This window comes from Lampetra planeri, unplaced genomic scaffold (assembly GCF_965212315.1).
Source record: "Lampetra planeri unplaced genomic scaffold, kcLamPlan1.2.h2 scaffold_111, whole genome shotgun sequence".
Taxonomy (NCBI): domain Eukaryota; kingdom Metazoa; phylum Chordata; class Hyperoartia; order Petromyzontiformes; family Petromyzontidae; genus Lampetra; species Lampetra planeri.
This window is the reverse complement of record NW_027613820.1, coordinates 233,150-245,019: the sequence shown is the minus strand read 5'-3', so window position 1 is coordinate 245,019 and position 11,870 is coordinate 233,150. Positions and strand designations below refer to the sequence as shown.

The following is an 11,870-nucleotide window of genomic DNA, read 5'->3' as shown; positions in this document are numbered from 1 at the left end:
CGATTTCACTCCGGCTGAGAATCGCCCCGAGTGGCCCCATAGACTTACATTCAAAGATGTTTTTTTTCGAACGGGGGCGCTGCAATGCATTCTCTATGGCTTCCGGGAGGGCTCGCCCTAACGTGCTTACGTCATCATACGTAAGCACGTTTCATCCAACAATATAATTTGTCGCCACCTAGTGGAATTTTTAATATAAGAAACTTGAGTGGATTGTATATTATTAGTGAGTATAGAAACAAACAAGATGTATTGTAAGAGTCACTTTATTTTTCATTCATATTAAAGAAGTGAAGTTGCCTTTACATGCCTAAGCTGTTAATTTATCCATTGCATGGGTGGACCTTATCCTTATCAATCATCCAGACATTTGCCCCCCCTGAGAGATTTTGCAGGAGCCGCCACTGGTGTGTACGGTGTGGGGTTGGTGGGTCTGCACGGAGTTCAAGGCCACCGTTGAATGGGGATGGAGTAAATTTGTGAACGCTGGAAGGACGGAGCGTGGCGGCGGTCGGTCGGTTGGTTGCGGGGACTGCATTTGGGGAAACCCTGCCCCACGGAGTGGTGGTTCTCAACCGGGGGGTACGTGGACCCCTAGGGGGTACACGTGGCAATGTCCCAGAGGGGGATGCGAGGTGATTTATAAATATCTGAAATTCTATAATACGTGAAGAGTCATTGGTGAATAATCATGTTGTGTGAATCTGCCAAGAAAAAATAACTACGAGAAAATGTGAATATATACGGTAACCTAGAACGTCATAAAATACCTTTCTAAACTCAGTGATGGTAAACAATATGGTTGCCAAGAGTAACCAGCGAGTGTGAACAAATTAAGTCTTGCTTGCAGTTACTAGTTCGTTAAAGATACCTCACGAAATAGACAATTTGTTAAAATATTTATGCTCATTATTCATACATTTATTTCTCAGAACAGTGTTGGGTCGGGCAAGGTGCTCGGTTGAGACAAAATTCAATGAGTGGGGTAACAGTAACGGCAACACAAGGTTGAGAACAACTGCCATAGACAATGACAACGATGACAATGATTAATTTTAGAATATTATTTAATGATTAAGATGTAACCCAGATAACACCTTCCCTCAGCACCCACAAATGGCACGGTGGAATGCTCTCACCGGGCTCGTGTCAAAGGGGGTTCGGTGGCGATCGACAGTGATGGGGTTAAAGTTACACCCGGGGACAGGCCTCAAGAGTTTTGGTGTTGGGGTGGCGGGGGACAAAATGGAGCCTGGCTAGAGTGAGGATGGTATGAGGGGGAGACAACGGGGTGAGTGTACAGGTGTCGATGGATAGAAGGCGGCCAAGTGACGTCGGGACAAAGGTCTCGAGGATGAGTGGTGGCGGGAGTTGCCATGGAGATCAGCTGATGAGGTGGGGGCGTTACGCGAGGAAGGAACCGAAGGGGGGGGGGGGGAATTTGGCGGGCGTTGCCAAGGCTACGGAGTGACCGGGCATATCTGGGACAGGAGAAGATTCGAGAAGGAAGGGGCGTGCGGGGGGGGGGTAAGAGAAGCAAGGACGACAGGGGGAGGAGAGAAGGAGATGTATTTGGGGGACGCAGACGCTTCAGTGCTGGTGGAGATTTTTCGTTGAGCTGGAGTGGAGAGGGAGTGGAGAGGCAGGGTCACGAGGGACCGGAGGTGCGCTGTGAGCGAGAGTGCAAGAGAGTGAACGTGGGGCGAACGGAGAGCCCTGGGGACTCGTGGTCTCTTTGGACGCTCGGTCCGAGTGGATGGCGCCCGCCCCTCTCCGCTCGTTCCAACCGAATCACCTCGTCGCAGCGATACGAGTTGTTTTGCCGGATTGTGAATGAAGTTAGGAATCCGGCCCATTGCCCACCCTCCCCGCCACCCCCCACCAAAGATCGTTACTTCTAGGGATCGTTGCACGCGCTGAAGGAACTCCGTGACTTCGCCGGTGGAATCAACGGCAGCACGCGGCTGTGAAGACCACGAGCAGCGCGCCCAGCGAGAACCCAGACATGGCGAGGGCCGCACGCCCGGCAGAGTTGCCTGGCTTGGTTGTGGTCTTAGTTGGTGGCTTGGTTGTGGTCGTAGCTGGTTGCTTGGTTGTGGTCGTAGCTGGTGGCTTGGCTGTGGCCTTAGCTGGTGGCTTGGCTGTGGTCTTAGCCGGTGCCTTGGTTGTGGTCTTAGCTGGTGGCTTGGCTGTGGTCTTAGCTGGTGACTTGGCTGTGGTCTTAGCTGGTGGTTTGGCTGTAGTCTTAGCTGGTGGCTTGGCTGTGGTCTTAGCTGGTGGCTTGGTTGTGGCTACATAACCTGCAACACACACAAGGGAATGAGGTTTTGTAAATATTGTCATCGCTCCTCTCACACAAAACAGACAGAGAAAGTTTTTGTATGTTAAGCCTTATCCACCACTTGCAAGGCCTGGTTTTGTGGCTATGCATGCCTGCGATTCAGCGCTGTGGAGTCAACGAGAGTTTGTGGATCACGTATGTATGTTGAACTTCATTCGCACCGTACGTAGCCAGCCATGCTTATCGGGGGTGAGGGGTCACACGCAACATTGTAAAACTCCCTCCACATGGGCGTCGAGGAGGTGCCCCATATCCCTGGCTCGCCAGGAGAAGGTGGCGCAGCAAGGTGCGGACTGCAGTATTACCCATCTGGCCTATCTGTATGGGACAGAGTGTTGTCCCCTGCGTACACATGTAGGGGTTTTTCCGGGTGCTCGCACACGCGTGAGCACGAATTTTGTCACTGACGTACGTTCGGAAGGAAGTTTGTGGGCTTCGATGGCGCCGGTGGATCATTGTGAATGGGCGCTGCCGGCATGGAGCAGGTCTCTGGGTGCTTTTCAAAGGTCACGAGCGCTACTCAACGGCGGTTGCCATGCGACCTTTGATATGATAGAGTTCATTCAGTAATTGCGCCGTTCTAACAACACAAGGCTCATGCGAAGGGAGGCGCTGCGTGTCACGGTAGTTTATGAGTTGGGGGAGCAGAATTTGGCGGTTAGCACGCTGCGCTGTAGACCCGGTGACCCGAGTTCGTTTCCCGCTCATGGCCATCCACATCGGTGACAGTTATCTTAACTGGTCCTGAGCCTCCCCTAGATCAACTCAGCCTCAAATTGATTCCTGGTGTGTGTAAACATTGTGGCGAGGGTGACAAAAGCGGCCGGGTGTGGTTCTGGCCATACACCCCCACGTATGCCATGCCGGCCTTAATAAGTGCTGCGACTCGCTAACAGCACTTGCCCCACCAGTCTGTTAAGGCTATACGGGGAATGTTTGTCTATGAGGAGCAGGACATGTTGCAGGTAATTCCATATTGAGATGCTTGACCAATACCAGTCACATTGGAAGAAACCGGAGAACTCCGAGGAAACCCATGCAGGAGAGGGGGGGAAGTTACAGACCAACACACGGAAAGTCACCCGAGTGAGAAATAAAACCCTGCCATTTTTCGATTTAAAGCTTTCGTGACTGCAGGGATTCATCTTCTTGGTTCTTTCGGTAAAGTCACGTAGAAGGGAAGTAATAAAATAATAAAAATAAAACATAATAAAACAATTCTCACGACGTTTCGGCCACAACGCAAGCAGCCATCCTCAGGCGAAGAATGAAACACCCCAAGCTTGGAGCGTATATTTAAGCTGGGTTAGAGGGGGGGGAGGTGGGAAGAAGAGCGCCTAAACAAAATAATTTGCATATCAAGAGGAATTCAGCATATGGAAAATGCGTAGGAGGTGGGCGGGGGGGGTTCCAAATCAATACTATGCCCGTGCATTATGCAGGATTAGCAGCATCAAAGGGGGGGGGGGGGAAGTGGGGGAGCATTAACAAAGGAAAGGAATGTTAATAGTATGTAGCTGTAGTTACTAAACAACCACGTAAAAAACTACAGTATAAACTGCATGACAAACTAAAGTATAAACTACATAGCATCATCAGTAAACTTACTATACTCTACAATAAGCTGAGTTACTAACAGTAAGTAATACATGAAAAATTCTACGTTGTAAAAAATTATATAATATGCTTCCATCTAAACTTTATTCTCTTACATCACACGCGTCTATACCGTACTATATACTTCCATAGGCAAAACCAACATTAAATTACATACTGTATTGCTATAAACCACCCTATACCTTATACATTTTTAATATAACACTATGTATTATTCTACCCACCCTAATGTGTATCAAAATGGTTTATTACGTCCTTCCAGTGATTGCTAAGCCAGAATCCATCTTCTCGGTTAAAATTGTCTCTGTGTTTGTAAATGTGGATCGCCTCATGTACGAATCTCTCATGATAGCCAGATGGCTTGCAGAGAACCTCTGTCTTGGAGAAGTCAATGTCATGTGAGCCCACTGAGTTGTAACAGTGATCTGCCACGGCTGAGGTGTTTGTCCTACAGTGTTTCAGGTCAGCTTTATGTTCACGGATGCGGTCCGAGACATGTCGTTTGGTTTCCCCAATGTAACTGCTACCACAGAGGCAACTTAGTTTGTAGACACCAGGGTACTGTATGTCTGGAACCACATCTTTTACAGACGGTACCAGATCACGGATTTTATGTACTGTGATTTTATGTACTGAACCAGGTCCGATTCAACACAGTACATAAAATCCGTGATCTGGTACCGTCTGTAAAAGATGTGGTTCCAGACATACAGTACCCTGGTGTCTACAAACTAAGTTGCCTCTGTGGTAGCAGTTACATTGGGGAAACCAAACGACATGTCTCGGACCGCATCCGTGAACATAAAGCTGACCTGAAACACTGTAGGACAAACACCTCAGCCGTGGCAGATCACTGTTACAACTCAGTGGGCTCACATGACATTGACTTCTCCAAGACAGAGGTTCTCTGCAAGCCATCTGGCTATCATGAGAGATTCGTACATGAGGCGATCCACATTTACAAACACAGAGACAATTTTAACCGAGAAGATGGATTCTGGCTTAGCAATCACTGGAAGGACGTAATAAACCATTTTGATACACATTAGGGTGGGTAGAATAATACATAGTGTTATATTAAAAATGTATAAGGTATAGGGTGGTTTATAGCAATACAGTATGTAATTTAATGTTGGTTTTGCCTATGGAAGTATATAGTACGGTATAGACGCGTGTGATGTAAGAGAATAAAGTTTAGATGGAAGCATATTATATAATTTTTTACAACGTAGAATTTTTCATGTATTACTTACTGTTAGTAACTCAGCTTATTGTAGAGTATAGTAAGTTTACTGATGATGCTATGTAGTTTATACTTTAGTTTGTCATGCAGTTTATACTGTAGTTTTTTACGTGGTTGTTTAGTAACTACAGCTACATACTATTAACATTCCTTTCCTTTGTTAATGCTCCCCCACTTCCCCCCCCCCCCTTTGATGCTGCTAATCCTGCATAATGCACGGGCATAGTATTGATTTGGAACCCCCCCCGCCCACCTCCTACGCATTTTCCATATGCTGAATTCCTCTTGATATGCAAATTATTTTGTTTAGGCGCTCTTCTTCCCACCTCCCCCCCCTCTAACCCAGCTTAAATATACGCTCCAAGCTTGGGGTGTTTCATTCTTCGCCTGAGGATGGCTGCTTGCGTTGTGGCCGAAACGTCGTGAGAATTGTTTTATTATGTTTTATTTTTATTATTTTATTACTTCCCTTCTACGTGACTTTACCGAAAGAACCAAGAAGAAAAAAAAACCCTGCCACTGAACTCACCTGAGGCATTGACCTTCGCCGACTGCACGTTCATTTGCCATTCGGGTTCCGTCTTGACCACGGTCGCTCTGTGGGGTGGACACAGGTCAGGCGTGTAACAACTTGAGGCCTCGCCTCTACAGAGTCGTCAGTGTGAGCTTACACGTAATGAATCATACGCACAATTGTGCGCTCTACCACTATGTGTTGCTGTAATTGCTCACGTGCACAGCAGGCCACTCCCCCAATTGAGATGTTGGGGTGGACTCCGTGCTGAGAGACTGAGCTGAGGTGTTGCGTGACGCGGAGGGTGATAGAGGGCGTGTCTGGTCATGATTGCTGGCACGCAAACGCCCCTCGGAAGAACCCTTTGATATAACCTCTGGTCTCAGAACTATATTTTATTTGTTGTGTATTTATTTAGCCGACCTGTCCCCCTAGTTACGATTCACGAGAGGAGAGAGACAAGGAGGGCCGGCTACTCCCCAATGGAGTTGCCGATGTGGAATCGTAAACAAAAGTCGTCGAGTGGAACCAATCCCCGATGCTCTTGGGAAGAGGACGTCCATCGGAGGACAATGCAACCGCTTAGTGGCCAAAAAACGCCGAAATTTAAAAAACAAATAACTGGAGATTACTCAGTAGAGATGACGTACTGCAGGATCGCACCCCCCAGATGCGAAACCTTGACAGGACCCTCCTGAGAAAAGGGTCTTGAGATTTGGCGAGACTCTCCCAGGTAGACAAGCGGAGTAATATTAAAGTAAGGGGGTTGCAGTCCAAGGTAAGCCTTTCAACGTGAACTTTGTCACCTCAACACAGCGCATAACGCTTCAGGGAATTGCTCCATTACAATACACCACACCGAACCCCTTCTACCCGCTCCTTTTGTCTTCTCTGTCCTTTCTGGAACCTTAAAGGCCTCTCCACCAATCTCCCTTTGTCTTCCCTACCGGTCTCCGCGATGTAACAGGCACGTACTGCGTTATAATGGGGCACGTTCCTCGTTATAACATCACATAACGGCAAGATAAACGTTCCCAAATGGAAGAACCGTGTTATAGAAAAAACGCGTTGTAGTGTGAACACCGTCACGCATTAAGCGAGGACTCACTGTATCCCTTCATAGGGTTCACTAGGCCTTCCTTACACCAATAATATATTTTTTTTATTTTACCTGATAAGACCCATTGAGCTATATAGCTCATCGAAGTGGCTGATGTGGAAATTTATAGCAGCCAAATACTCTAAACATGTGGCCATTCTAAATGTGGAGGGAAAACCGGAGGACCCGGAGAAAAACCCACGTGACCACATGGAGAGAGACATGCACACTCCAAATATATAGGCGTCGGGGTCAGGATCGAACCCACAGCTTCCTGTATACCATGTGAAGGTAGTTAACATCTCGTAGCCACTGTGGCGTGTAATTAGTACTAATATCCATAATAATCCAGTGCGTTGTGCTTATAAGAGTGCCCTGTGACAGTGAACTCACACAAACACTACGGAGCTGGGAGGGTTTGTAGTCGGGGGGATCCAATACAAGCCCAGATTCGTCTTGGAGGTTCTGCTGGAGTGCGTCATTGCGTCGTTTGCCACGGAATTGCACTGCGAGATAGAAATTAAACGACAATGGACATTGTTATTGAAGCTGGAATTAACCTGATAAGCCTATGTAGCCCTTTGTGGGCCATTGTACAGCCCAGGCCGGGTTTGCAATGAAGGAAACGTGCACTGGATGACCACGTGCCCCAGTCGTGTTTATCCCTCATCCCTCGCCTCGCCTTGAGTTAAAGGGGCTTTGTGTGCTTAGCATGTGCCAATGCCCAGCCTGAAACATCCCCTAACCCGCGCATTAACCACCCACCACATTCTATTCAAATCGTGCCGAATTTCCATGTTTTGTTTACTGGACAAACCTTACAAATTGGCTGAGTCGGGTTGTGGCGGATTTAACGACACATTTACGAGATGTAACTCAATAACTTCTTATGGGTAAAGGAATTTGTATAAATGGGAAGTCTACACACGACTGCATGGAATACATAACAGTGAGGATCGCAAAGCCAAAAGGAGTAATGGCAGAACCCAAAGAGTGACTAACGTAGAAGTAAAAAACAAGGTTGCACGTAGAAGAAGACGACCTGAGGAGGATGCAGGCGGTGATGAGAAGGAAACTGGGACTGTGGGCACACAACATGTAGGATGAAAATTAAAAGTGTTTTTCGGAAATATGAAAAACACCGGAAAGGGAGAAAGACCTCAGAGAATGGCTTGACGACATAAGACATTGGTGCTAGCAAGATGTGGCCACTACTTGAGCATGTTGCACAAGGCAAAGGAAAGTGGAAACAAATGAAGAGATGTGCAGTGGACACCTACGGGCTATCTGCCCATGGATCGTGATTATGAGTATGATGTCAACCGTGGGCTGAGTCACCTGTACGAATTTGTTGCCTGTAGGTGGGGTGTCCCATGTGCCCACGATGGTCGTGGTGTCGGGTATTCGTGCTTGCAGGAAATAGCCCTTGAAGGTGCCCACGATGGTGACTGTGGACAGACACAAGGAGGCGACAATTTGTGAGACGCTCACAGCCCCGCCACCTTAGCTCGGCTGTCGTGCTACTCACCCTTTTCGTGGCACGAGCTGTGGCCGTGATGACTCCACAGTTAATGTGGACAAACAGGTTCGTTTTCAATTCCCAGTGCTTTTATGCCCAGCGCACTCTTGAATTGGAGATGTACAGGGCCCTTTATGACAAGTCGGCTTCGCCACTGGAGACTACACGCAGACATTTTTCTGAGTCAGCGCGAGGTTCTATCGAAACTCTGTATGGGCAACACGGTACGCTATTCTGACTTATGAAAAATTTATTTTCGTAAATCGAGGCTGCCCTGTCGTAATTAAGTAGAGTACAACTCAGTAGCGTCTGCTCGCTTGCCAAGCTACTCTATAGCTGAGTGAGTGAGGGATCCGTGATGGTTGAACGCCGTGCAGATGAGGAGCGGTCAGTCTTGTCGACTGAGTCCGCGATACGGGCTGGAGGAATCCGCACCTGCGACTGGCACGGTTGGCTACGTTCGGTGTGAAAGAAGCTCAACGTGCGTACAGTCGACGAGCGTAGGGAGTTGTGTCGGGGTGGTGGTGGTTGGTGGGGTCATTCACTCACCGTTAACCTTGGTGCCAGAGGTGAAGGTGCTGCTGTTGGTTACGATGGAGTATGGTGTGCCGGTCAGTGTGTTGGAGCCGTGATCTGGAACCATATCGGTGCAGGAAGATGATGGAGCTCCACCAGGGAAGCCCTGACTTCCGTGCAGACCCACCAACCCCACCATCCACACAGCCAGCAGCGCCTCCATCATTCCCAGAGAGAGACGAGGCCACAGGGTTTGTCGACTACAAATGTTAGTGGTCAATATTCATTTATTTCGGATAGTAAAACTCAAAAACTTTGAGCAAAAATAAATGCTGGGGCCAAATTTTAAAATATAAGCCGGCGAAGGTTAACAGCATACAACCAAACAATAATGAAAATGTATTTTGTTCAAATGTTAAAATTGTTGGTGTTTGCGATCGTTCTGCACGCAAACGGTGAGTGGAGCAGCATAGGTGCTGTGAGCCGGACCTGCGTGGGCGCCAGGGCTTCTTATACAATGGAGGGATGAGGGGGTATAGGGGCCACAGCGTGGAGTGGACAAAAACGGGGGCACTCATTGGTCACCGGTGCCACAGCGATTTAGACAGAGTTTGCGCAATGGAAATTTAGCAATATTTCGAATTCTGCTGACGTGCAAGGCGTGACGAGAAGCCACTTCCTTGATAAATCATTTGTCATGTTCAGGTCGCTTCTTAAATAGAGCTATGTGTTTGGCTCAGTTTAACACGTAGGCTTTCGCGACCAGTACTATTCATAATAAAGGTTTGTGGGTTAGATCGCGTTATTTATAAATATATGGCTCAGTGGGCTTTCACCTGGTAAAAAAAAATATTTCAGTTGCTTTCCTCCGTTTCTAAACGTAGAGAACCAAAAGAAAACGGAGGTCGCGGGAGAAAAATCCACACGGGGAGGGTGAGAGACAGACATACAAACTACAAACATACAACATGCATCATCGGGGTAGGGACGGAACCCACGAACCTCCTGTATACCAGGCGAGGTAGTTAACATCTCGTCACACGCAAAGATACAGCAGGGGTCGTCGCGGTTCTCTGACCGACACCGCGCTACTGCGCGGGGTTCGTCCTCCCGGCAAGGGGTCATTCAGGGCTGCGACGTTCGCTTCGAGTCCCCGCTGACAGCGCAACGACGAGACCACCACACCTTGCGCTTCAACACAATTAAAAAATATTGTGCAATGTTCTGCGTTGACCAATGTGGTCCCCCTTTTGTTTGTCTGCTCCCCTCATCTCTCGAGTATAAGGGTCGGAACTGATGGTGCAATCTGAACTTGTCTACTTTATTTATTGAAGGGGTGCCACGGTGACGAGATGCTATCCTCCTCGCCTGGTATGTAGGAGGTCGGGGGTTCGATCCCGACCCTGACGCCTGTGTCTATGTGGGGTTTGCACGTCCTCCCTGTGGTCGCGTGAATTGTTTCTCCGCGTCGTCCGGTTTTTAAATCCTTTATATTAAGTTCACTTGCTTGCTTGCTTACGACCGTGCAAATCTTTCGGTCGTTTTTTAACCCACTCCCCGTGATCCAATCGAGCTGACATTTTGCACACAGACTCGTTGTGCGTGACAATGTATTTTCGTGAAAAAAATTTTCCAAAATTTTACACTTTTTAGGAAAAATAAATTATATTTAATTACCAATTGCTTAATGGTGGCAGGCATTCATCTGACCCATAGGTGGCAGCCATCTCAAGCCAGAGGACGAGAGGACTCTAGCCGCCACGCATATAAAGGATTTAGAGTGAAAAACTTTGTTTTTACGGGTTAATTTTTTCCCTCCACATTTAGAAAATGCGCTTCGAGTGTTTAGATTATTTTGCTGCTATAAATGTCCAAATAATTAGTCACTTTGTTTCAGTTTAGTTTTCAGTTTCATTTATTAGGTTTAACCCTGTGAGCCATGCGGCTCTTGACTCGGGTGCAACCGCAACAAACAAAAACATAAACAAGAAACATCTTAAAGTGACTACACGCAACAGTAAAATCCAGGAAAAAACAGCAAAGTCTTCCAGGAAAAAGCACCGTATTTCAACGCGGTGTGCAAAAATCCCAGTGGGATGCAAGTCAAACAATAACAACCATAAGACAATTTAGATTAAAGTAATCAGGCTAACTCTGTACTACAACAAACAGACATGGCTAAACCAAAACTTTTCTAAATCACCAAAATAAAGCTATAAAACCAATGTAACAGTGATCATAGTAACTGTGATTCAAATTTAATAATGAACGATATACATAACATGTACGACCAAACTTTGCAGCCATAGCTGGCTGCATGAGTCACTCCATAACAGCAGAAGTATCAGTAGCAGTATCAAAAATTTTCAATACACCTTTAAAGATCAGCACACTATAATAAAGACTCAAGATCATACTTCGCAGCAGTCATCCAGAACGATACATTTGATTTCCGGCCATTCTGAATAGCAGTGGCAGCTTGGGGTGTACAACTCATCTAGAGCAGTTTTGAGTGATTATCTCACAGGTAGTGATCCAAGTTGCAGTTTATTGGCGATAGTATTCCAGACCCTGGGGGCATCAATAGAAATGGCCCTTCCTTCAGTATTTGTACGGCAATAAGGAATGTGAAGCTGGTAAATGAGCGAAGACCTTAGGTCACATTTGTTCTTCGAAACAGTGAGGAGATCCAGCAGGTAGTCTGCAGATTTTTTTGTAAGTACATCGTGAATGAATAAGATCTGATGCACAAGCCGTTTGACCCAATGTAGAGATCGCAGTGGTGGGTCCTATACGGGCAGTTCAATGCAAATCTTAAGGCCGAGTGATAAATTGAGTCAAGCTTCTTCAGTACAGTACTTGGGGCTGATTTATACACGATGTCACAGTAATCAAGTAGAGGCAGTATGGTAGCTTTTATCAATTCCAAGCGGAACATAGGGGGGAAGCAGTGCTTGTGTCGATACAGAAAACCAAATTTTAATTTTGTCCTTTTACCAATATAATCAATGTGATCTTGAA

The 11,870-nt window shown here is 46.9% G+C and overlaps 1 protein-coding gene across 1 annotated transcript in view; it reads right to left on the bottom strand.

Annotated features, from left to right (window-relative positions):
- Positions 1 to 250: 250 nt before the first annotated feature.
- LOC144738649 (putative defense protein 3) overlaps positions 251 to 11,870 on the bottom strand; it is a 38,424-nt gene continuing 26,804 nt past the window's right edge. Inside the window, exon 7 of the mRNA XM_078621646.1 lies at positions 251 to 2,218. Coding sequence (XP_078477772.1) covers positions 1,948 to 2,218 — 271 coding nt within the window. The 3' untranslated portion in view covers positions 251 to 1,947. The remainder of the gene's footprint in view (positions 2,219 to 11,870) is intronic.